The 26,845-nt window shown below is 40.1% G+C and overlaps 1 protein-coding gene across 2 annotated transcripts; it reads left to right on the forward strand.

Moving 5' to 3' along the window:
- On the forward strand, nt 4,306-26,410 carry SLC6A19 (solute carrier family 6 member 19). Of its 2 annotated transcripts, XM_021388921.1 has the most exons (14): nt 4,306-4,421; nt 5,750-5,845; nt 6,338-6,687; nt 13,049-13,189; nt 14,051-14,188; nt 15,851-16,032; nt 16,801-16,911; nt 17,660-17,772; nt 19,480-19,608; nt 20,796-20,952; nt 21,878-22,082; nt 22,724-22,883; nt 24,864-25,026; nt 25,746-26,410. In XM_021388921.1, the coding sequence occupies exons 3-14, from the start codon at nt 6,486-6,488 to the stop codon at nt 25,953-25,955; spliced, it is 1,911 nt and encodes a 636-aa protein (XP_021244596.1). In that variant the 5' UTR covers nt 4,306-4,421; nt 5,750-5,845; nt 6,338-6,485; the 3' UTR covers nt 25,956-26,410. The 2 variants fall into 2 exon arrangements, with proteins under 2 accessions (XP_021244596.1, XP_021244597.1); XM_021388922.1 differs by lacking the exon at nt 6,338-6,687.

The raw sequence follows: 26,845 nt of genomic DNA on the forward strand, positions 1-26,845 counted from the left end.
TGTCAGCAGCCTGAGCAGAAACCCTCTGTTTTTATAAACTCTGAAACTTCGTAGTCAGATCTTTCTGCTCCAAATGCAACTAGAGCATGATAATAAGAAAGATGAGAAGTAATGCAGTTTTTGGTGACCAAGTCAGAATGAATTTTTCTGCACCAAAACAGGTTTTGTGGTAAACCTCTGTGTTAAGATGACATGCAGGGCTGTAGTTCAGCAATATCCCAGTAACTCACTGTATACCATAGCAACAGCACCGTAAAGGTTTTCTGAATGGGCTGCCTGTGGAAATCATTATGTATGACACCCTACCTCTGTTATGTTCCCAATAACCTTAAATGGAGTTTCAGTGAGCTCAGTGTTGTTTCTCCTTTGTGGTGATATAAAATGACTTCCCTTCCATCCAGGAAAGTTTACAAATGCATGAAAAGAGATTTAGTCTCCAAAACGTACTGAATTTCTCCAAAACCTTCAAGGTATCCCCGTGTGAACTCCTGTGGTGCTGATGATGGCAATGTGTGAGCACACACAGGAATTCAGTCATGCCAGTTGAGGAGCTGTGCCTTTTGTCTGCTTACCAGGTAGGGTTTGAGAACAACAGAGCATAAAACTTAGACCAAGTTAAAGATCTACAGAATATTTCTTGATGTGGCAAACTCTATAACCACCTGCTGTTGAATATTACCCCTAAAACTAAGTGATAGAAACATTTTGCCTGCATAACTTGTGTACTGATAAGATCGTTAGAGTCCCTTATGCTGGGGATTTTGAGTATCCTGCTGTACTTGGGGCTCAGTACGCCTTCATTGTATATCTGGTCAAGGATTTTGCCCATTGGTAGCTCACAAAAGTATTCCTTGTTTTCTCTGCATGTTTTTACAGAAGGTCCAGACTTTGCCAGGGACAGATTGTCAGAGAGAGCATTTTGTTTAACTTCCAAATGTTCTTCATCTCTTTTATCTTCCCCATCTCACACTTCCACATAAGAATCCCATGCTCTAGGCATCCTGCTGTACAGTTACCTCTCTCTTTACATTTCTGTCTTTTCCTGTTTGAGGCTCACCACACAACCTCTGCTTTGCACAATCCTCCACTTCATTATCCTCAGTATCTGAGTCAGGTTTTATTTTTGCCCTGGGTGATGGCAGCTGAAGGAGAAGGAGGAGCAGGTGCTAAGCCACCATCTCTTGGCTCTCATTTTGGATGCTTACCACCACAGGAATATCTAGATGTGGAGAGACGCCCTTCATAGATGAGGTTTCTCCACCTTGAAGGTTGTTTCGCAGGAGGAGCATGACATTGCTCTGTTGGGAAGATGGTGAACATGCCACAAGCATGTTCAAAGGAAGTGAGATAGTATCAGTGGGGTCTTGGGAGAAATTTTTCTGCTGGTAATCTCTTTCCTAAGACCTGCCAAGGACACTTTCTAGAGACTTCTCATCTGTTCATGAATGGAGGCATTTTGAAAGAGAGAAGGAAAACATACTGCTAACAATGGATAACCTACAGGATAGCTCTGGAGCTGCAAAGCACCAGAACTTCTCAGATGAACAGCTGCAAAAATGTTACCACATAGAAGGGTTAAATTAACACTTCTTTCTCTGCTTTGTTCTGTTTTTGTTTCTGTTTGTTGTAGTGATGTCACCTTGACTGGTGACTGGAAATCACTGCATCCAGGTGCACCAAAACACCGCTCAGCCTGGGAATGGGGAAGCAGGCAACCTGATTATTCTGCAGTTTCTACCACAAAAGCATGGATATGTGCTCATCATACCAGCAGTCTATGACTCTTCACCTCTTCACAGGCATGCACAGACGTATATATTCTTTCCATGAGACATACAGATGCAGGTGACCAAGAGTTAAATGACCAAAACTATACAAAGAGGAATGTGATTACTGTACATGTTGCTTTAAGAAATACAAGCTGACTGAAAAGAGTTTAATTAATACTGATGAGACAAGAGTGGTCAGGCCCTGGAGCAGACTGCCCAGTGAGGTGGAGTCACATTCCCTGGAGATAGTTAAGGAAATGGTGGTTGTAGAACTTGTGGACATGGTTAGTGGGTAATATTGGTGGTAGGTGGACGGTTGGACTAGATGATCTTAGAGGTCCTTTCCAACCTTAATGATATTGTGATTCATACTAATATTTGCTACAATAATAAAAAAGGTCAGAAGATGAAATGCATTATGATAGTATTGGATATTGTAAAGCAAAATTAGAGAGCAAACTTGGTGTTTATGATTAATTGCCTTTAGCAGCAATGCTCTGTAATCATCACTCTCAAAACATTTGAAGAGTTACAGACTTATCCTATGTCATGCTAAGGACAATAGAATCAAAAGAAATGAACATGCTGTATTTCATTCCTGAAACTATGTCAGAATGCAAACCTCTTACATTGCTCTCTGTTTCTCTCAGTGGCTTTGAAGTAAAGGAATGTTTGATTTTTAAAGAACACAATTGCTTTCTTGTCCTGGTTATCCTTATTCTCCACTCACAGCACCCATCCAGGTGCCCTGGCTGGCTCCAGCAGTTGCTTCAGTTGGTGGATTCAATTCATTCACAGAGGTGATGAGAGTCCTCTCAGTGGGGATGGTTTTCTGCAGGGTTAGTGAGTTGTGCTGTCCCAGGAGTGCTGTCACCAAGTGAGGCCTGTGCAAGGTCAGAAGCAGGAGAAGCTGCTGGGTGGTCGACCTGGGAGGGGTGTCAGGCCCCACCTGCACCTCAGGAGAAGGGGGCCAACCAAAACCATCTGTGTCACTTGGGCTATGCCTGCTGAAAATAGCCCTCTGCTTTCACCAGACACACTGGCCACTACCAGGCTACCACAGGAGCTGGACGTGTTGGATGCTGCCAGGAGCCCCTTACACCATGCCTGGATCTGTCCCCACAGAAGGAAGAAGGCTGCCTCTTCCTTACTGTTGTACTGATCTGTGTCTCTGGTATCCTTCTGCAACTCCTTTCCTCTCATACTTTTTCCTAAGGGCTTAATTGTACTGCAAGGTGAAAGACATCTTCAGGTTGGATTTCAGGAAAAGGTTCTTCACCAGGGTGTGGTGGCATGGCACAGTCTCGCCAGGGCAGGGGTCGTGGCCCCAAGCTGCCGGAGTTCAAGAAGTATATGGATAATGCTCTCAGCCGTATGGTCTGATTTTTGGGTAGCGCTGTGTGGAGCTAGAAGCTGGACTCCTTGTGGGTACCTTCCAACTTGGGATATTCTGTGATTCTACAATCTAAGGAAAGTCCTGCATAATTCTAACAATAAATTAATTGCAGAGCAAAGGAAAAGGCCCTGATGAATAAGCAAATGACTATGTGTCGCTGGCTCTGTGTGGCAGTGCGCAGCCTTGTGCTGCAATTAGTGTGAATTAACTTGAGAAATCTTGCCTTACAATGCGTCGAGGAACAAGCCATCACAGCAAAGTGTGTCCGATGCGTGGTACGTTGTTTGCTCCAATCCACAGGGTGGCAATGTAGGCAGCCCCTTGGCGAGCCGCAGCTGGTGGCAGTGCTGCTGCAGGTCCTGCACAGAGGCACACCATTAGCTGTGAAGTTACATCGATGAAGAAAGTCGAGGTAGATGCTATATCAGCATATCTGCTTCTGCAAATGCATGGGAAAACAGATGTTTAATAACTAACAGCCACTGGAGCCTGGCATTACCAAAGTAAGAGAAACTCCTCTGGAAATTTGGGTTAATGCAGTAGAATGAAATCTGAAATGTATTAGAATCATAGAATCATAGAATAAGCAAGGTTGGAAAAGACCTACAAGATCATCCAGTCCAACCATCCACCTACCACCAATATAACCCCACTAAACCGCGTCTCTCAACAAAACGTCTAAACATTTCTTCAACACCTCCTTGGATCCTGATAAAAACTCCTGCATACATGAAACTTAGAGAGAAATTTTCATATCATCTGAACATTTCGTGTCATTTATTTCATATCCTGTCAGTTTACCCTCCAGTGATTTGATCCCAATGGAAGCTATGATTGTGCTATATCAGCTGGCACTGCGCTGAAGGAGAGCCATGATATTTTAGGATTAATCAATTCTATACAGAATCTTGATTACCAAGGTTTTATAATTACATAGCATCATTAACTTGTAGCTACGAGACAAATTGCTTGGACACCATATAATTATAATCTGATTCAAATATTGAAAGAGGTTCTATGTATGAATTTAGAGCTCTAGAACTAAAGCCTACAAGCCAGAGAAAGTAGAAATATTATGAAATAAATCAGAAGAAGATGTCTGCTTTTCCTGATTGCCTTCTGCCCGTTATTTATTACTATCTCATGTTTCCTACAGTGTGAATGCTGGGATTGTCTCCTTCTGATTCGAGCAGAATAATAACCCAGATGAGCCTGCAGCTCCTGGAGCATTCCGTTTCTTGCTGTTTGTCCAAAAGGTAATTGTTTTTCTCTGGGACTGGAAATTGGGGAGCTGCAGTTTGGAAATTCTCTACTGTCACTTTTAAATGAAAGTTGATTTTTCTGTATAAGGGAAGCACAGTAAAGATAGCCTTTTTGATATCTATAAAGCAGTTGCCACTTTACCACAACTGCGTGTATTAGCTGAACTAAATAGGAGATATAGAGTGAACAAAGAAAGAAGTAAATATCTGATGATGATGGTAAACTGTGCTGAAAGTAGAAATGATGATCTAGGGGAATGTTACCGGTGCATTACCTCAAGGATCAGCTGAGAAACAGATCTTTTGTCACTCTTCTACTAATGACCAAGGACAACAATAGTAGCATGTTAATGAAATGCTCATGACACAAGCTCAGAAGTATCAAAAATACTGGAAAAGTAGAGTATCATTCAGGAATAACACAGAGTAATGGAGTTGCATGAACTGGGCTAAATTTAAAAGACATTTTGGGTAACTTAGAAAAAGGTATTCTGCTGCAATCTAAGAACTACATAAAGAGAAGAAAAGCTTTGATCCAGTGGTAATCAGGAGACAGCTAATCTGAAAAACTGACAAGATCATGAAAAAGGCAGATATCACTAGGTGATATCACTAGGCAGATTAATAGAGATATTTCAAGTAAAGTTAAGGAAATAGTAGTGTCTGATTACAAGGCACAGGGAAAATCCTGGGCTGCTCTATATGGTTTTAGTTTTTCATGTCAAGGATGAAGAATTTTTTTGTAATTTCTCTGTTTGAGATATAATGGAGAACCTTTTTGCAGGGAAGAAACTAATCACCTTGCTATATCTAGCCTAGCAAAAGTAATGCTGAGGGCGTTCAAATGTAGGGATCAGGTCCATACTGCACCTATGGCTCTCACAAGTACAAATGAATAGGAGCTGTTCTCAACTTTAATACAACTGGAAATCAAATTTCTTAGAAACAAGAAATAGAGCAAAGCTCACTTCTTTAAAACAGAAAGCAGACAGATTCTAGATCAGTCTTAAAGTAACAGGGATTTAAATCAATTTTAATTGACATGTTGCAAGGGGATGTATTTGTTTACTTTGGAAGGGACTGGACATAGAAGATCCCTTCTAGTTCTTTACACTGACCACCCTGTAGGGCTTAGCTGACAAAATTCTCATGACATATACTATACTGTGTTAGATATTGTATGTAGTTTTCTGCAGCAGCTACTTACCTTCTGATAATAGTGAGGAACAGAGTTGTGTTGTTATAATTGTACTGAGAGGATGAGGATACAAGTGGTATCGGTGATATTCGCTAGCCAGTGTTTCTCTTTTCTTTCTGACCAGCATATCACAGGGCCGTTGAAAAGGTGAAGGGATCTTTGATTCCTGTCCATTTACAAGATGTTCTAAACTTGTTCTGTAGTGATTAGAGACATCAGGGTAAGTAGAAAATTCTTATAATCGTAAAGGTTAGACTTTATAATCCTTTTCATTCTCCATCCTTTCTGTCTGAGCATTTAACAGAATATCTCTTGCAGAGAAGGAAGAACATGCTTCAGTAATTATCATGAAATATACCATTTTGTAAGCATATTCTGTGGGAAACTGAATGTGGTGATGATTCACAAGTTTATCTTCACAATAAAAAAAAGTATGAAGTCTCCACTGGCTTGCAAGGCCAGTGGAATCACTTTACTCTGTATTTGTTAGGGTTATATATGTATTTAAGTGAGTTTAAACAGGGGAGTGGCAATGACCTTATAGGCGATTACAGTTTATAGCCAAATTATCTCCCGAATTACATTAACTGAAATCAATGCCTTATACTAGATGAACAGACTGTTCCATAAAACCTTGGCAGATAAAGCATTAATAAGTGTTGGAGCTGACTTGGTCAATCGGATGATTTGCTGACGCTTCTTTTTACCACAGGTCTGCAGTTTCAAGTTTAGTGCCAAAGGTTCACTACATATAGCTGAAGACAGCAAATAGATGGTCTCTTTTTGTGCAGATTTCTAACTAGCTGCCTGTTTCACAAACTCCTTGCCGTGGGAGGTTTTTCAGGCAGGAAATTTAAAACATGGTGAAGTTACAGCTACCCAATCCTGGCCTGGAGGACAGGATACCTTCCCTCACAGAACTTGAGGTCCTTGAGAAAGAAGAGGCAGACTCCAGACCTAAATGGGACAACAAGGCTCAATACATGCTGACATGTGTAGGGTTTTGTGTTGGCTTAGGAAACGTGTGGCGGTTTCCGTATCTCTGCCAGAGCCATGGAGGAGGTATGTCTTTAATATATCTTAACTAACACTGCGTATAAGCTAGGTTTAAACTCACTTTTGGAAACAAATAGCGGGATACTTTGGTTAGAACAGGTCAGTTCCTATAGAGACAGTGATGGTCTTCTCTAGAAGACTGTCTGATGGAGAAGGTTATTTCACAGGTTGTAAACATCCACTGAAGTCACATTGGTGACAAGCGAAAAAGGACTGCTTTTATTTTGAGACGTGCGATTGATGCAATCAGCCTTGCATTGTCATGTAAGCAGTGTGTTTTCTCAATTTAAAACTCTAACCAGGATCCTAAATGATCTTTCCATAATAGGGTTTTCACTGGTTTTGGACTGATCTGTGTATTGGCTGTAGTGTCAGTGTGCAAATGACTTATGATATCGGCAGTAATAGCATGAAAGTAGTTGACATTTTTGTTAGAAGTTAGTGTTCTTAAGTCATTCAAATTCCAAATATATGTTGTTTACCATTTAATTTTCTGTAACTCCTTAGGGTTCAAGTTAGGACTAAATGACCATATCGTAAAAAATTTATTTCCCTGATTTGCTGTTAGTTCTTAAAGATGACCTTAAGCTGGACCATTGCTTAAATATTATATGACAACGTTAATATCACATTGTATCTACTTTCCCTCTCAAACAGCATTACATGTTTAGATTTGCCTCAAACCTGATTTTTCTTTAGGGAAGAAATACGTAACTTATTTCAGATGAAAAGCTGAATTCGAGACAAATGTAGGTATGCTGACAGAGAAACTCATTTGCATATGTTCCTCACATCTACTGCTCTAGCAAGTGATAGATTTGGGGCAGCTCAGCAGCAGCTTGCTTATTGAGTCGAGCTGTCAAGTTGGGACTGATGCATACAACCATACTTCAGCACCAGGAGCCTGTCATGCCCTCCAGAGTTTTCTGAAAGACTATTCTGACCACTATCTTCTTGCCATCTGCATTGCACTCCGGGATATGAGTAAAGTGTTTGTTCCTTTGGAGAATTTGATCCTGAAGGAAAAAGGAGTAAACATGTGGCTTAAAGATCCATATTTTGAAGTAATTTTCATTAAACGTACATAGAGAGATATTAAAGAACTGATCTTCCTAGTTGGAGGAGGGACCAAGGAACGCTTTGTCGGGAGTTACTGATATAAACTCAGGGGCATTTGGCTACAGATTATTCAGATGACTTGCTTGCAAGAGTGAATGTTTTTATTACTAAGATTTTTTTTAACAAACATTGACTGGCTTTTAGGGCTTACAGAGTGAGGTGAAGGTCATTTGCAGCATTGCCAGCTCTTCTAACAAAAAAGTTACACGTTGGACAAGAAGAGTCATAACCCTCATTCTGTGTGTGATCGAATTAGTTACGCAGCTTTTTCCAAGTTAACCCAGACAAAGCACACGCTCCTTGCAGGTTGTCTAGGAATTACACTAATCCAGCACCTGTGACAGTTTTTACCATATTGCAGCACTTCACTGCTATATGAGGAGAAGGTACATCTCAGCCTGGACCAAGATTTCTCCTTAGGAGGTTCAGTGTTCAAACAACGGTAGCACAGTCCCCTCAGGCACTCTCGTTCCTGTTCCCCATGGAAAGCTCCCAAATGCATTAAGAGCAAGGCAAGAACCCACTACCTGAAACATGGACTGCTGGATGTCATGCATCTTGTTCAGTGCCATCTGCAGGGTGCTCAGATCTGCTGAGGCTCTGGTGCCTCAGACATTGGCAGCAGGCAGTGTGTGAGGGAAGGCATAAATAGAAGAGAAAGAGGATAAGAACAAGTCCAAAGTCATCATGGAACCATAGGTTATCCCATAAAGTACATGCAGAATCAAGGTTGTGTAGGTTACCTCATGAAGATACTTTCTGAGTGGCTGGAATTGCAATTTTAGCTTCTTTGTTTTTAAAATACAAGTTACATGGATTACAGTTTGGAGCCATTTAGCACTGGTGAGGTCTGCTAGCAAGGCTGTACAATTTAAGCAAGGACTCTTCAGGATTAAGTTGGATGTCCATCTAGTTTGTGAATCAGCATTTGTACATTTTATATTCCTCATGAAACATAAATGGAGTATTATTGAAGGTGGATTTTTTTTTTGTGAAAAATTGCCTTTGTTGGAGGTACATTGGAAGACTATGTTAGATAGACAACTCTTATTTTCAAATGTTTGTGTTTAAATACATAATTATTTGAGGGCTGCCTCTTCCTTCACACAAAACAGTGGTCACATTTTAACTACATCCAAACATACAAAAAGAAACTGATGCTTACATAATTTACTTTTGTTGCTGTAGATTATAAGTTTGTATTTTAAAAAATGAAATATTTACTACAGTAAAAAATAGTACAGTAGAGCATATTCCATCTTTTCAAAAATAATTTGAGTCTTAAAATCTGTAAAATACATCATTAACACTGGCAAACTAGATTTCAATAAACACATGATGTGAAAGCTACAGTGTTTGCCCCAGTGCTTTCACTCGTGTAATGAGATTGAAACTTCCTCTCATTTGATTGCTATCTCTGACATTACACATAGCTTTTGTTTAATCATTATTGAGCAACGTCATTTAATCAACTGTTAAACACTTTTGTTTCATCCCTGATGAGTATTATAAGAAAGAGGATGTACATTTAATGTTTAATCCATCAATAAAAATAAGTCTTTAGGTCTACATCCTGCGTATGTCTCTAGTAAACATTGCCACTTTTTCATCTGCATGCGTGACACACCGAATGAAGTGATGACAAAGACACCAGCAGTCAATGCAGGGTAGCTTCCTCTCTGGGACTGGTACTCGAACTACTGCTGAGCATTCAGGATATGATAATGTAAATATCTCCGTCTGAAATTTGTCTGTGTTCCCTTTTCTGTGAATGCCATTTTTTTTTTCAGTTTTACATTAGAAAATCTTAGATTACGCTCTACAGATGCTCAAATGTTTGTTCTGTAATACAGTACTGAAGGGGGATTAGAATGCAATGTCTCAGCTGGAGAGTCTTCAGACTGGAAAGATTGCTTACTGTTTATACATATTTATAGTGTATTAATTATTATTATTAGGTAACTCTGTGAAAGGCATCCTTTTTCTTTCTGTGGCTGTGCAAAGGTCAAGGAGTCCCTTTGTTCTTTCAAGAGCATGTCAGTGTTAAAGACTTCTTTTACGACATTTTAATGAAAGTACCTCTTGTACGTATCCTGAGGCCTCAGGAAATCCACTGGAGTTGATGGAGCACTTGTGGCATGTCCTCTCACCACAGAAGATGGCTTAATATTGAGAGACTTGGAGCAATACATCATGCTGTCCACAGGGAGAGTTCTTAATGTGGGGACAGTGCTATTCCTGAATCTCCTTATCTCGGAGAGTGAGGCCCAGCGTCTAGCCAGACTGCTAGAGCAGTTAACTATATAGATACTCATGGCAGCCTACAGCCCCTCATGAGGGGTGTGAAGGGGCAGCGCTGAGCTCCGCTCTGTGGTGACAGTGACTGGACCTGAGGGAACATCATGGAGCTGTGTCAAGGGAGGGGCAGGTACGGGTTAGGGAATGGTTCTTCACCTGAGGGTGGTGGATGTGGAACAGGCTGCCCAGGGTAGCTGGCACAGCCCCAAGCTACAGGAGCACAAGGAGCGTTTGGACAATGCTCTCAGATTTATGGTTTAACTCCCACTTTGTCCTGTGTGGAGCGAGGAGTTGGATTTGATGATTGTCATAGGTCCCTTCCAGATCAGGGCATTCTGTGATTCTGTGATCCATCGCTGAGGAAAGTCTTTAGCAGAGAAAAGTGAGATTGATGTATGGTAGAAGCCTATCCAGCACCCAAAATGGGAGATAAAAGGCAAGATCAAGGTAGAGCAGGCATACAAACTCTGTAGGGTCAGGTTTTAGGCTATTAAGATGTGTCTTGGGATTCTGGTTTAAAACTGAGAGAACAGTCTAGAACTCAAATTGCTGGTATAAACAGTCATCTTGTCCTTGTCTCATCTTACCCTCAGGACAGCTCTGGGACAGAGTGGGATGGGAGGGCAAGTGTGAGCCAACCTGACATGAGACAGGAGAACATGACATTTTTCTGCCAGCTTCAATCTCCATTCATAGATAAATAACTTTGTCTCTATGAAAGGCCAGAGGTTGTAGGTGGGGGGGTTGTCCCACTGACACTCCCATGCAGGGAAGAAGTCACCAGGATGTGCAGAGATGGATCACAATGGTGAGAGAACACTTGCCACATACACAGCAGAAGTCCTGTTATCTGTGAAAGCAAGAATAAAACAGCTGGGAGAAATGTTACTTACGGGAATTGGGTGGAGTATCAATAGAGTACATACTCTTTGGAGACAAATCTGCATGAACTGCATGTCTTATCAGATCAAGAGGTGCCCTTAAGTGCATATCAGATCATGTTCCAGCACAGTTAAGCAGGTCTATAAAGACAAAATGGAACAAACAGTTAACTCTTTTGTATTGTTACCAGTGGCTCTGGGTGGTAGTTCAGTTTCCCCAAGTCTAGGCCGGACCACCATCCTCCATTCCTTTCTGGTGTTACAAATGTCCTGATTTTCCTCTAAAGTGAGAGAGTAACAGTCTGGGGCACCTTGATCTAACTTGTAGCTGCAAGGTTTTTGTTCTTGCAAGGACTACCTGGTCTCTGGAAAGGGGGAAGGAAGCTGAGACATGCAAAGTGGAGAAGAAAACAAATGGAGTAATGTCCTCCTTCATGATGATGTCTATGTACTGCATCTACTTAATCAACAGAGTGACACAGAAGAACCTGAGAAAGAGTCAGTAGAGCAGGAAGTTTAGCAAACTTCCTGCAAATATCAGTTCATTTTTTCACTAACAGAAACCATACCCCAAATCAGTTATTCTTTTGGCTCTCTTTTGAGACCTCTTCAGTCTGTCAGTCTTGTTCTTACAGTGATTTTTTTACAGCCAATTTTTAATGCATATCAGTTGAACTACAGTGAATTTGAATAGTTTTAGATTTTTAGTAAGAAGTTTTTGTGTTGCTAAATGAAACGCTCTAAAGAACTCAGGGAAAATCGTGTCTATACAATTACTTTTTGAATCTAGATTCAACAAAAACATATTTTCTAGTGCATTAGTGGTTAGTCATTCAACCTGATGTGTGGCATGTACATTTTCAAAAGTGCTCGGCATTCTGAATAGCATTTTATGCAAATAAATGTCAGTCTCAACAGTAATTACCAAATCTTTAAAATGTAAATGAAAGATAGGTGAGTAACTAGAATTGCTTGAATTCCGTAAGTGTAGAAAGAAAAAGAGCATAGTTGGCTAATTTCACTATAATAGTAACAACTTGAAACGGCAATGTTGATTTTACCAGACTTCATTTAAGCCCATAGAAAATGAAGACTTTGCAATACAGATTGTTTCTAAAACTCTGGTGTATATGCCATTATGAAGATATACAGTGAAGCAGTTGAACACATACTACAGATCTTCCCAAAAACATTCAACTGCCTTGGATTCAAAACTATAGTTCCCATTCTTCAAATTTCCTCTGTCACTTTCTATACAGTTTTCATTGCAAACATAAGGAAAAAGTCAACAAGTACCCAAACACGAACAGTTCATATGGTGTTCTGCAATTTTTTGTTAATGTCCTTGTATTATTTACCATCAATGATTAGGAAGTTGATGATAGTTTGTATTGACATTTAGCTATAACTCTACTAAGTCACAGTTTTCAAGCATTTGACTGTGCACTTTGGTATTCCAGTGTGTTGTTATATGTTATCTCCAAGACTGAGGTGCACTTCATGAAGAAAAAAATGAATTTTGTCCCATACTAATCAGCCTTGTCATAATTAACAAGGTTTAAACCCTGAACTTCAGATCTCTCCTACTAAAACATAACTACTTTTTTATACAGGCTTCAGCAAGAGTTATTGGCCATTTTATGGAGACAGTCTTACTGGGGCTGGCACCTTGCTCCAGGCTCCTGCCTAATCATTCTTAGCTCATTCAACAGCTACTTAGAATTTGGATGATTCACAGTTATAAAACCATAACTTTTACAGAAAAAAAATGGAAGTTATTCCAGGAAAGTAATTGTCTTACCTCCATTGCCAATCCAAAGGTGGCTCCTTCAGAGTTTAACCTTGGGAGTGAATAATTTAGGTGTGTGTTTGCCACTTGGGAAGAATAAGAATTCCTACCTGAAACCACACACCTAATGAAGTTTCCTGCTTGGACATTATTCAAAGGCATTGTACAGAAATCAGAGAAGGGTGTCCATAACTCACTGTTCGAAAACCCAGAAGAACTGAAGTTTATGCTTTACTGTCATATGTCACTGATAGGAAGCATTTTTTCTTATCCGTTACAGGAGCCTTCATGATCCCTTTCCTGATTTTGTTGATTCTGGAGGGTATCCCCCTGCTTCATCTTGAGTTTGCCATTGGTCAAAGGCTGAGGAAAGGCAGTGTGGGAGTCTGGAGTTCCATTCATCCTACCCTGAAAGGTGTTGGTAAGTCTGATGAGGATATAAAAAGCAACGTAAGAAAGCACTAGTCTCTGAACAAAGAACAAAGCTTCAGAATTTTATTTTGGTGTGCCATATTCTGGTTGGACCAGATGGTCTCCAGAGGAACTTTCCAACCTCAGCCATGATACCCTGTGATTCTGTGATCATCACACACTTGAAAGGGATACAGACAGTTAAGATTACTGACAGCATCAACTGTGTCTGTTAATCAGTTACAAAAGATATTGTGTGTGGAATTTTTCAAAATTCTTCAGAACCGAAGAGCTCTCAGGGCCTAATCATTAGCATTTACTCTCTCACAGAGAAGTCACCACAGGTTACTTGGGAGCAAGTGGACAAAGAAAGACACAAACTTGATTCCTGCAGCCTTTCACAGACTGTGCCTCCTGACAGCCAAACGTCCCATAAAAATAAGATTAGCCACACACCTCTGCCTACCTCTGTGGTGACATTGTGGAAAAGAAAGACAATCTGGGTCACATTTTGGAAAAATTCCAAGTCTTTGAATTTTATGGGACGTTTGGCTGTCAGAGCTCCACTCTGTGCACTGAAAAAAGCAGTCTTGATTTTGCCCTTGGAGTTTCTTCTTTGAGGCATTAACTTCATTTTTGTCATGTTTTGGAGAGGGAAGGAAATAAAAGCATTTTTCTTTGTACTGACAATCTAAAGACAGGATGTATTTCCATACCCTTAAAATAACATTTGTCAAAGCTGCTTTCATATTCATATATCTAGTTGGACTGATCTTTTATGGTTTCCTCTCCCCCGCCCCCCAGCTATATTTTTTTATGTCTTAAAGAACACTGAAATTTACATTGTATTCTGACTTTTATTATTTTTCAGGCATAGCAGCAATGTGCGTATCTTTCCTGGTGGGTTTATATTACAATACTATCATTGCCTGGGTAATGTGGTATTTCTTCAACTCCTTCCAAGAGCCCCTGCCTTGGAGTACCTGTCCTCTCACTGACAACAGAACAGGTATCTTTTATGAAATGTTGCATTTGGTTTCATAGCACATTTATTTACTTCTAGCAACTAGACTAATTAGGGCTTTTTCTGTAAGACAACAGTAAAACAGGCCAATACTGTCAGGAATATTGTACTATTTTAATATTTGTGCTCTGTAAAAATGCACACTATATAAAGTAAGATCAATATTCAATCTTTGAGGCCACCATGGACGTTTTATATGAGACTTTGAAGCTGAAGTCATTGGAAAGATTTTGACAGAATATTCACAAAATGCAAGTTTAGCATAAACATTAACATTTTCCAAATTTAAACAACATCTTCCTTTGTAGCTAACATATGCCAGCCCGAGTGAAACACTGCTGAATAGCACTTCCATGTTTCTTACAGCAGTTATCAATGCTAGTGTTAAACAGCAGAAATACTGTGAAATGGCAAAGTAACTCCATTAATAATTTGGAAGATTTACAAAAAAATAGCTAATTATATTTTGAAACTTCAACCTGTAAACAGGAGCAAAATGGATAATTTGTTTTCCATACTGATTTAAAATGGTGCTGAGAGTTTCAAAGCAATCTGGAAGTTATAAAACAGTATCTGCATATTGTAGTCAGCTTTGAGCTGAACAGGAAAGGATGGAAATCATTTATAAAAATGCGAGAGGAAATATAAAGGTTTTGTCTGTACCAGTGAGAGATGCCAAACATCACCTTTCATATACACAGTGCTAAAATCAGTATCAGTCCCCATTTGTGCTCTTCCGTCTCTTCACCAAGAGCCCTTTGATAGCATATCGAAATATGCATGATCTACATTAAACATCATTATCTCTCAGTATGAGAGCAACTTTGTTGTTCACAACCAGCCCTGCTTGAGATTGCATGGAGCAATGGAGCAGGTTGTTCCCATGGGTCAGTGAGTGGCTCTTCAGGGCTGCACTCCTCTCCTCCAGCATCATGCAAGCAGCTGGAAGTCCAGCTCAGAATCATAGAATCACAGAATATCCCAAGCTGGAAGGGACCCATAAGGATCATGGAGTTCAACTCCTGGACTCCAACTTGAGCTGACACGTCCTTAAATGATGCCCTACAAGACAGAAAGATGAAGTATTGCTGACTGGTGGGAGGTGTGGGAGCTGAAGAGCCCTCAGGCTGCAGCAGGCTGTGGGCAGCGGCCTAGACTTCACCAGGCAAGACCAAAGCAGTTGGTTTGGTTTGGTTTGGTTTTTGTTTGTTTGGTTTTGGTGTTCTGAGATGAAGTGTGAAAAGTGCACAACCATTATAAAAGTCTGCCTAGCTACTTTTCTTCTACTTAAAAAAATAATCCATTCAATATACACGCATATATGCTCAGAGGTCCTCTACATATTTTCCTTGGCAGAAGAGGATTCTAACTTTTTTGTAGGAAAAAAGAAAAAGCATATAGAAAGAAAAATCTTTGAAAGAGCTTCAAAGAACTTATCCTGGCTGAATTAGCCATGGATCGCTCCTCTTACTTTAACTAACAGAAATAACAATGACAACTATATCCCTGTTAAACAATACTCTTTTTGAAAATGTTGTTCAGCAAAGAAATCCTCCAACAACAAATTCGTTGACTTTACACAGTATAATTTTGAACGCTGGTGTTTATTATTTAACCTGCAGAATGACCATAATTTTGTGGTTACAGATTACATAGAAGAGTGTGCCAAGAGCTCTCCTGTGGATTATTTCTGGTACAGAGAAACATTAAACACCTCCACTTCTATTGAAGACTCAGGCACTATACAGTGGTGGCTTCTGTTATGTTTAACATGTGCATGGGGCATACTGTATGTATGCACAATCAGAGGCATTGAAACGACAGGAAAGGTACTCTATTTTGTTTTATATGAAACAGATGACTTTCATTACACTGTTGTGAGTCCTTATCCATTTGGATCTAAACACAATGTAGAAACTGTCTGTTTCTTGAGTGAACACATCTAAAACTTCAGGTGTCATCATTGGGGACATTTTTGGAAAAAGAAAGCTGAATGAAATGGAATTTGATCTGATTTAATCTGGTTTTATTCATGTGGACATTGCCATGAGCACCTCAGCTTCCTTGTCCATATAGACCCTAAAAGAACACTCTTTAGTGTTACCACCTTAACATTAACATTAGCATTTAATGCAGGACCGAGATACTAGTCTTTTGCTGACCATTCTCTGCAAAACATACCTGTACAAATTTACTCGGGTGTGTGCCAGTCCTTGACATTAACTCTCTCCATAAGAAAACAATGTTACTCCGAGATACCCTCAGATCCCATTCCTGCATCAGCAGCATGAAACTGATTTGAGGGTGCAGACTATTTTTCATGATGCTTTTGAATGATCTGAGTTGAATTTCAGCAATGACAATTTGTCTTAAATAGAGCACTATGACTGCAAAAATGTTTATTGTCAAAATATACTGCACATACTGCTTCTCTTGAGCATAGTTTTCTGTAGTGTGTTGACTGTAACTCATTTGGAATTTGTCATTATAGTTTATGAATCAAAATATCTTGTTCATGCCTCTCTTTGCTTCCTTTTAGTGCTATTTTTATAAGTGTTTCATTCTAACTGTTTTATTCACATACTCCCTGTATGCAGGCCGTGTATATAACATCAACTCTTCCATACCTTGTGCTTACCATTTTTCTAATCCGTGGCTTGACACTGAAGGGATCAGTCAATGGAATTGTGTTTCTCTTCACTCCAAACGTAAGTCACTGCTTAGTCTGTGCCTTACCAAAACACAGTGGAGTTCCCTCCATAATTAACAACTGAGTGAAAACGAATCCCCTCTGGTCATGGCTTTCTGGTTGTCCCTCAGGCATCTTAAAAGCCTTGATTCTGTCAGGAGAATCTTTCTTTGCATCAGATGTAAAATATACACTGACACACGTATACTCTCTCTCCCTATCTCCTCCATCAAAGTTGGTTATAAAAAAATGGAGGGATCACTGCAGAGAAATCAGGAGGAATTAGCAAGGGAGCTTGCTTTCTTTTCCAGGAACGCCTTGTATTCTAGTTAAGGGCTAGTCTAAATTTAAAGCACAAATCACATAGCTGGGAGGAGAACCATCTAATTGGGATAGCTGCTCAAAAGACCTACTAGGATTGTTTAACTATGCAACAGATTTTAAGAAAAACTGAATGGATTTTCATTTTCCATGACCAGATCTCTGAGTGGTCACCGCTAACACTAAGTAATGACTTCTCTGGAACTGGGCATGGCAGCTGTCAGCTATTTACTAGAAAGTAAATTGTTTATCAGTTTTCAAAATACTTGTAGAAAACCTGCAGATAGGCTTGCATTTGAGAAAAAAAAGTAAGTTTGACAAAAGCACTGACATTTTTGGCATTCTTCAAAAATTTAAGTTCTGCATGTCTGATATTCCTGTTCTTTAAATTCCTCATATTCAGCCTTACTAGAAATGTTACATAGACTGTATGTCTGATGTCCCAGGTTACTGAACTGGCTAACCCAGTGACATGGCTGGATGCAGGTGCCCAGGTGTTTTACTCTTTCTCCCTGGCCTTTGGAGGCCTCATTTCATTCTCCAGTTACAACCCTGTTCAGTAAGTACTCAGGCAAAAGCCAAATTTTACATGAATTTTTAATTCTTTCAAATGAAGCCTATCCACTTCTGCCCTACTGTTATGCAGTAATTACTTGAGACTGGGACGCCATCCTGTCTGCCAGGTAAGGCACAACTTGTCTTTCTGACCCTGCTCTCATAAGCCAAGATTCCAGGTCCAAGGGCTGGCTGACTTCCTGCAGAATGACAGTGTGGGTCATGCTAGAAAGGAGGGACTGGCAACCTGCCACAAGCTGGGAGCATGGCTTTGCTATTCCTCTCCACACAGTTGGAGCCAGCTGATGTTACATGCATTTCAAAGCAATTCACAGGCCACAGCTGTAATCTTTTGTGTAGGGATTAGAAGATGATATATCCAGGAATTTTAGAATTCAGATTCAGTTGCTTCCTTTATGCATGAGATGGGCCCAGGGAAGAGATGGAGTACGAACACTTTTCACCCAGGGGCTGACCCAACCAGCAAATTATGATGCAGTGCTGCATTTCTCCCAAAATATTGCTGCAGCCATCAATGCTTCTTAGTGCCTGTTGTCCCTTCAGCATTGTATTTTTGGAAGGCAAACTGTGTGGCATTCTCTGAGCCCAATATTATTGACAAACATCTCCAAATTAAGTTTTGAATATCTGGTTTGGTCGCGTTTGTGACGAGGAGGAGCCTGAGCACCTCACCTTCTCTGAAAGAAAGAAATACATTATTTAAGCCTGATATCGACAATCTCGTGCTACAGTGAAAAAAACAACAGCAGGAAACAGCAAAGAATTTCAAACCAATGCCCTTGACCCCTTACAGGCCTTCTTGCAATGCCATGAATCAGGAAAGATCACAAGTCTTTGTTGGCTTTCCTTTCCTCTCAAAGGTTATCATAAAATTAAATGTGGCAAGATCAGATTAATCCCAATAGCCCTGCCTTGCCCAAGAGAAATACAGTAACTAGAGTTTTACAGCCTTCTATTAACTAATTTCATATTGATTCTTTATCTTCCCTCTCAGATGAAAGTCTCTTCCTGGCTATGCAGATTTTCCATCTCAGCACAGACACTTTGAGAAGAAATATCTGCAGCAGAAAAGTCTCTACAAGGCAATTTAGCTTTCTCAGCAGAATAAATTGCCCCTCCCACTTCCTCAGCCTACCATCCCCATAGTATTTCCAAAGTTTGGAGACATTTTGAGCCATCTCACGTCCAATGGTCAAACAAAACTCTTCCAAAATACTCTTGGCTACTATAGCTTTGCCATACCACAGTTTTATGGAAGCTTTTGTTTGCTTTTTCCTCTTGGCTGATTTGAAGCCCAAATCTTTCACCTTGCAGCAGAATACTCCACCTGCTAAGATACCTCCTACAATAATACGTGTGTGCATACATGCATGTGAGGCACAAAGGGAAGGAGACATACTTTTTTGCCCCTCCCGTTTCACTTGCCATGAAACTTGGAAGAAACTGAGGCAATTATTCATTTTGCATAGGGTTATTTGAGGGAAAAAAAAAAAAAAAGAAAAGAATAGCTATTAGTTTGCTTAAGGCACCGAGTTTGAATTCACTGTATCTGTCTTTAACAGCTACACTTAAGTAATCTTAGAGCCCATACTGATGTACATATACATCTGTAAACTACTTTTTTGTTAGTCTTGGTAGCCAGTTTTGGGGATGTGTTTGAAATCCATTGTCTCTTCTCTCTGAATTGCAGCAATCACTGCGAGAAAGATGCTGTGATTATCTCTGTGATCAATGGTTTCACATCCATCTATGCAGCAACTGTCATATACTCCATCATTGGATTCAGAGCCACAGAAAGATATGATGACTGTTTTGACAGGTAAGTTATTGAAAAAGCAGGACATCCAGATGTTTGTTTGGCTGAGGCACTTCTCTTAGCCTGACAGTAATGCCTCTGTCATTTCTGAACAATTACAGCTCATGAACATGTGCTTTTGGACCGCCCACTACTCTGAAAAATCTAAAGAACCCTACAGGAGTGATAATTGTCTGAGCCACTTTATTTCCCACAAAGATGTTGTATAAGTAACCATATTTTACATTATTCCTTGGTGTTTCCAAAAGTAATAGGGGAAGAGGACATTCTGTATTTGAATAGTGGTGGCTTTTTTTTTCCTGAAACACTTGAGATATAACTGCAGTCAGTGTGACAATTTATGCCAACATAAAGGCAGATTCAGCTCACGGCATTTTTTTTTTTCATCAAAACATACTATAATACCTATAGTTTTTGAGTGAAATGAAATAATGCTGAGAAATTGCCACATCTGGATTTCAGTGGAGACATTTAGGTACTGCTAGTGACTCCGCATGCTACATGGAGAAATTACCCAGAACTAGAGAGTAATTAATCTTCCCATTTTAATTCATTTAATCTTTACCAAACTCAGGAGAATTGACTAGCAACTTAATAAAAAGTGCAGAATTCAGAATTATCTCTACCAGCTGAGCTAATGTATGGCATAGATGCAATATACCCTTTGTCAGCCCATTTATTTTGCCTCCTGCAGAGCTTAAATGCTTGGGTGTCATAGAGGTCCCTAACTTCAAGGGAGAAACTCAGATTCCTTTCTCACCTGGGCTGCCAGGTGTTGCAGGTTCCAGTTAGTTCCTCCATACCCAGCCGGGAAAGTCTATGATGCGTAACTGCAGATACCTGACACGACCCCAAGAGCTTCCCAGGCTAAACAGCTAAGTACATCCTTTTGCAGTGCAAAGAGGGGCACCCAGCTTTTGTGGGGGTCTCTAGAGTGTCTGATCCCTTTAGCTGTGGTCTTGGCCCTGAAAGACATCATTGGGCTCACCTGGGAAAAAGGAGAAAGAATTTCATTTGCATGAAACTACTGGACTTCCCAATTTCCTAATCTGATCCTCATCAGCAAAAGCTTGACTCCTTTGAACCTTCTTTACAAAAGACATTGTGCTCTTAGTAACTTCAGGATGAAAATGAATTCTGAGGGTGTTACAAATAAACAAGTTCAAAGTACTTGTATTTCACTTTTACAGAAATATTCTTACCTTGATGAATGCATTTGATTTGCCCGAGGGCAATGTAACCCAAGATAATTTTGAGCAAATGCAGCAGCTGTGCAACATGACTGATCCAGTCGCTTTCGCAAGCCTTAATTTCGAAACCTGTGATCTGAAAAGTTTCTTGAGTGAGGTATGTTTTACACCATATCTCATACTGATACCATTTATATTGCAAAAACTGTAGCAACGTTTTTACTTTTAATCAATTAACATTTTTCACTATGAGTGTGGGTGGTTTTTTTTTTTTGGCATTGTATTTTTTTTTAATTATATTTCTACCGACTGTGGTTTGCTTGGAATGCTCTGGGGCTGAAAAATTACTTCTGTTTATCCCATAGAATACCATTTTGCTTTTGAAGAGAGAAGCATTTTAAAAGCAGTTCAACTCCTCTGAAAAGTTCTTTCAGTTACGGCCTGGAGTAGCTGTCAAAACTGCAGCAGGCATTTCTCTGCAGCTCCCTGGCTGCAGTCGTGGCGGCAGCTTCTGGCACACGCGATGTACAAACAGCTCTCCTACTGGTCATAAAAGTTTTTTTTTTGGCTTATATCATCCTTTGATGACCAGTTCATCACTGCTACCACTCTCTACCACAGTCTCACTTAGTGGCAGTGCTTTAGAGATAGCAGAACTATGCTAGGATAAACAGGCAGTCAAGGCTAAATTGGAATTATAGAATCAGAGAATGGTTTGGGCTGGAAGGGACTTCAAAGCCCACCGAATTCAATCCCTGTCAAGGGCAGGGCTGCCCCCCAGCAGCTCAGCTGCCCAGGGTCCCATCCAACCTGGCCTTGGGCGCCCCCAGGGATGGGGCACCCACAGCTTCTCTGGGTTGGAAATGGAATCATATGGCTTTTGTTTTCCATTTCCATGAAATAGGATTTGTATAATAATTACAGTGAATACATCACTGCATTTGGAGGTCTTTGTGGAAACAGAAAGTATAATTATTGTTGTATGTTGTAGTGTACACCAACTCCAATGAATACAGATGTAAATTTAAAGGCTGTGTGATGTTAATGAACCTAATTTTTGGAGCTTCTGAAATCTTCCACAGGGAGTTGAAGGAACCGGCTTAGCCTTTATTGTCTTCACTGAAGCTATCACCAAGATGCCTGTCTCACCTCTGTGGTCCATCCTCTTCTTCATCATGCTCTTCTGCCTGGGTTTGTCATCTATGTTTGGAAATATAGAAGGTGTGCTTGTACCTTTACAAGATCTCAATGTCATATCCCCTAAGTGGCCTAAGGAACTTATTACAGGTAAGTGCTTTATCAGAGACAAGTGGTCTCCACCCCCCTCAATTAACAACTGATATGCTAAAAAATGCAGTGTTACCCATACAGAATTATGGGCAAGTTTGTCCTAAAATTGATAAATGATTTTGGGTTTATATACATATATATATACAGAAAAGATTCGGTGAGGCTTTAATCAGGCTAGATTTCACAGGGGAACTTGAGTACTGACCAAAAATGGAAACAAAGGGCCCTCTCCCTGGTCCTTGAATCTCAAAGCCCATAGCAGTGCCATGTGAGGAATCTTCTTGAATAGAAGACATCCTGAACTCATGCACTTTGTGTTGGATACCCAGAAAATACTCTGCCTTGGCTCAAGGGGATGTGCCTCAGTTCTCTACCAGACTTGTTCTCAGTCACCTAACAGGCACTTTTCCTCTGGAAGCCTTCTGCAAGGTGATGTAGTTCAGCAGCAGCAGTGGCTGCCCTGCTCACTTGGATATGGCCACAATGTTCTGATAAAGCAACTCCTCAGCACACACAAGGAGCCCAGAAGTCCACCCAATTTCGCTAGATTTTGGTTGATTCTTTGGTTAGTTTTGTTGGCTTTTTTTTTTTTTTAAATTGTCTAAATGTATTGCTGTTTTGTGTTCTGTTTCTCACAGGTATCGTCTGTGCAGGGTCTTACTTGATAGCCTTCATTTTCATCCTGAGGTCTGGTAACTACTGGCTTGCTCTGTTCGACAGTTTTGCTGGCTCCATTCCTTTGCTAATAATTGCCTTCTGTGAGATGTTTTCAGTTGTCTACATTTATGGAATAGACAGGTATGAAACAGAAGTTAAACATCACTATACAGTAGTGTATACATTGAGTAGTCGTATAGCTGCAGTCCTGCTGCAACTCAGTACACATCATTTCTGTTATAGAAGTCACTGGAATTATGCAACTGTAGTTTAGCATACCTTATGTGATTTAGATTTTTAAAAAAATTCTCAACAAGAAGAAATGATGCTTTGTGAGGGATTTGATGGGGATTTTTGCTTGTATATGGAAGATTTAGACTCTTTCATTAATGCACTGTGACAGATAATCCCCTATAACAATCAGCTAAAATAAATACATTCCTAAAATGCTGCAAGAGAGTGTCAAGCATTACCAAGCGCCCTGGAGTGCACAAATGCCACTATAACTTATTTATGTTGTAAATATGGCAACATTTACAGTAAACCTTCATCAGAAGAATTGCATAAGATATTTCATTAGCAGAAGCAAAGCACAAGTGCAGTGGCACTGAGCTAAAAGCTTAAAACACAGGTATATTCCAGGAATGTTTAAAGCAAATGCTAGACAATACTGTCCAAAGCAGGTATCTCCGTGCAGATCATAGGTACTGCTTTACAACAGGATGCAAATCCAAAGCTACTGAGATATGTTCCTGTTAGACTCAAGACCTTATCAATTCCAGCAGCGAGTAATTATCCTAACAACTGTTTAGAGGCTTAGAAAGTCCAATTTCTCCATCTCCCCATTCATAATTTACACATACGAAATGAAAAAAAAAAAAAGTGTGAGGGCTTCAACCACCCATGGGTTTTCCTTGAATCTGTGCCAGCCCAAGCTGTGCTGCTCCTAGCGATGGGCAAATGACCTCTAGCCCCTGTTCCCACACTGAGAGTCTAATGCTGCGTGAGGAGGTGAGAGTCTGCTTAGATAAATTAGCTCCCTGTCTCAGCTCCTTGGCACCACGTCCTACACACTGGGGGGCTCTCCTGTCTCCAAAGCCCTGACTCTCCTGCAAGATGTGGTCCTGCCTTGGCAGGAGCTGTGCAGAATGCTCCGTCTGCATCCCTCAGAGCTGGCAGGCACAGGAGAGCACTCTCCACAGAGGGACAGAGGGCATTCATTCAGGGAAAGGAAGGAAGTGGCTCCAAATCTGGATCTGAATATTTAATTCTGGATTGCTAATTAGATCTAAGCCAAAAAAAAGCAAGCTTGTTTAGTTTTTTTTGCTATTTTGGCTTTTGTGCATGGCCACAGGGGACCACGTGTGCCCAGAGAAGGTAAAGGAACAATAAAGTCCTCAAATTGCCAAACTAGTTTTTATTTAATAGCATGTGCACATAGCACTGCATCACGTGTAGGGCTCATAAACAGGGTTCAGGATTGTGCTGACAATGTGACCTGCAATGCAGGGATGGATTCTTCTTGTGGGGACATATCTGCTCCATTTTCTACTGTATGCTCTATGCTTAACCTGAACGACGCATTTCTAGGTGTCCTTAATGAGCAAGTGTAAAGTTAAATACTACTTAAACTGCGAAAACTGATAGAAATCCGAATTAAGCAAGCATTATCCATAGAACCTAATTTTTAAAATTATTCCACCCTGCTTCTTTATAATATTGTGTCTTTCCTTTTAATCGATGCAGCTCTGAGATGCTTACCAAAAAAACAACCCTGAAACAACTACCTGAAACCCCACCTACACTCGCTCTTTTGTTCTGAAACTATTTCATATATGCTTCATAGAACTCTTGAAGAAAGTACCTTTCCAAAAATAATTTTCCTGACTTACTTTTGGGAACTATGAGTTAGAAACTTATAATGTGGTTACAGTAATCTCTGCCTGAATTCAGACAGTGTGGGTCTACCTTCAGGTGTCAATGTCAGTCCTCCACTCACACGGACAATAACAAAGTCTGGGAAGCATGGTTTGGTGTCACTTGAACTTTCCTGCTTCTGGGCCTGAAGCCTTTGATCCTTTCCCATTTTTATTGTCCTGAAGTTCCTGTTTTTGCTCCTAGGTTTAACAAAGATATTGAGTTCATGGTTGGACACAAGCCCAATATTTTCTGGCAGGTTACCTGGAGAGTTATCAGTCCGCTCATTATGTTAGCTATCTTCTTATTTTATTTTGTGGTGAAAGTCAACCAAGAACTGCTCTACAGTGTTTGGAACCCTAAATATGTAAGTATACAGAACCAAAATATTTATTTAGAATTACTTGATGTTTCCTTCTTTAATGTAGGAGTCATAGTCAGTTATATTTGTCTTCCAAAAGTCCTAAATTCACCTTTTCTGAAGTGGACAAAACCCTCAACCATTAATCCAATTTTTGAGTGAGGTTGAAACAGGACCACTTAAACAGATGTCTGTTCCATGGTAGGGAGTATAGAAGTGCTGAAAACATCACAACAACATAGGCTGACAAAAGACGATGTCTGTGAAAGCATTTTGGTATTGGTTCCTGTGCTTCTAAAAGCACAGAACTGCAATGGTGCTGGTTACTCATCACTGACAGAAGAAATTAATATTCTCCTAACCAGATTTCTTCTTTCCTCTTCTAAATATACTTGCATCATTTGAAGTATAGCAATAAATCACCTACTCTTTCTTTCCTTCCACTTGAAGAATAATAAGCTGTATGTAGTACCAGGACAGCATAATAAAAAAAAGATGAGGGGTCCATCATTTTCTGCAGGACTTCATCTCCTCCCTGCCTATCTGGCTCTGCTTTTTTCTACTCTGACCTTATAAAACTGGAAACTGCTCTCGAATCAGCAAATCCGTGTGCCCTTGTGGCTAACTGCTGCTGCAGTTCTATTTCTCTTCTGTTAAAATACTGAATGCACACATTTTCAGGTATTTGCTCCTCTCACTTCCTGTAACTTACTTTATTCTTTCAGGAAGAATTCCCAAAACCACAGAAGATTGGATATCCCAGCTGGGTGTATGTTATTATTGTAATCATCGCTGGTGTGCCTAGTTTGGTCATCCCTGCCTTTGCCATCTACAAAGCCATCAGAAATTGCTGTCAGAAGAAAAGGGATCGTACAGGCCTTATAAGCTCAATATCTGAAACTTCTGTTAATGGCAACTTAAGGAATTCAGCATAAAAACATGTAAAAATGTGGAAGAATGCCTTGCTAAGAAAGCCAAAAGATTTCCTTTAAAGAATTCAGAATTAAATTTATTGCCATAAAAGGATAACTATGTGTTGTTTCCAACTAAGCATTTGTTTACTTAGGAATGCAAGGCACAGTGAAGTAGTAGTAGCTTGGATCCTGGGAGCCGCATTTGCAAGCGATTGGGAAACCAGGCTAAATAATTTCTCCTGCTTCTGGTTTGGAAGCCAGTTTGAAACTGGCGTGGAGGACTCTGTCTGGGGATGCACTGCGCTTGGCAAGCCATAAGTGACTCTTCCCTGTCCAAACATTCTGGTTGGGTGACCAATCTGGAGGGTAATTTATACTGACTTCTCTTGCATGTCAAATTGTTTTTACTTTACATGCCACTGTGTTGCACAAAGCCACCAATATTATATCTCATTCAGAATTTGAAAATATTTAATAAAAACATTTCTAAGAACTAGAATGACAGATTGATTCATGTATAATTCCGGATATTTTATTAATCTCCTGTCCAAGTTCCTAGCAGTCTCAAGTTGCACTAGAGGAGGTTTATATTGGACATTAGGAAGAATCTCTTCACAGAGAGAGAGATCATTCATTAGATGGGGCTTCCGGGGAGGTGGTGGAGTCCCCGACCCTGAAGGTATATAAAAGACACGTGGACATGACACTAAGGGACATGGTTTAGTGATGAGACTCGGTAGGTCAGCTTGATGGTTGTACTTGGTGATCTTGAAGAACTTTTCCAACCTCAATGACTACGATTCTCTGGCTCTATGGTATCTACTCTAGAGGTTATTTTTAGACTATATCTACACCAAATAGATAGTGAAGTACCAGGCAATATATTTATTTGCATTTCAACATTTTTTTTA

This window comes from Numida meleagris, chromosome 2, assembly GCF_002078875.1.
Source record: "Numida meleagris isolate 19003 breed g44 Domestic line chromosome 2, NumMel1.0, whole genome shotgun sequence".
Lineage (NCBI taxonomy): Eukaryota > Metazoa > Chordata > Aves > Galliformes > Numididae > Numida > Numida meleagris.

Coding starts and splice junctions, on each gene's coding strand:
- SLC6A19 (XM_021388921.1), top strand. CDS start 6,486: ATGGTGAAGTTACAGCTACCCAATCCTGGCCTGGAGGACAGGATACCT. Junction 13,190..14,050: donor TCCTACCCTGAAAGGTGTTG/GTAAGTCTGATG, acceptor ATTATTTTTCAG/GCATAGCAGCAATGTGCGTA. Junction 19,609..20,795: donor TATGATGACTGTTTTGACAG/GTAAGTTATTGA, acceptor TCACTTTTACAG/AAATATTCTTACCTTGATGA.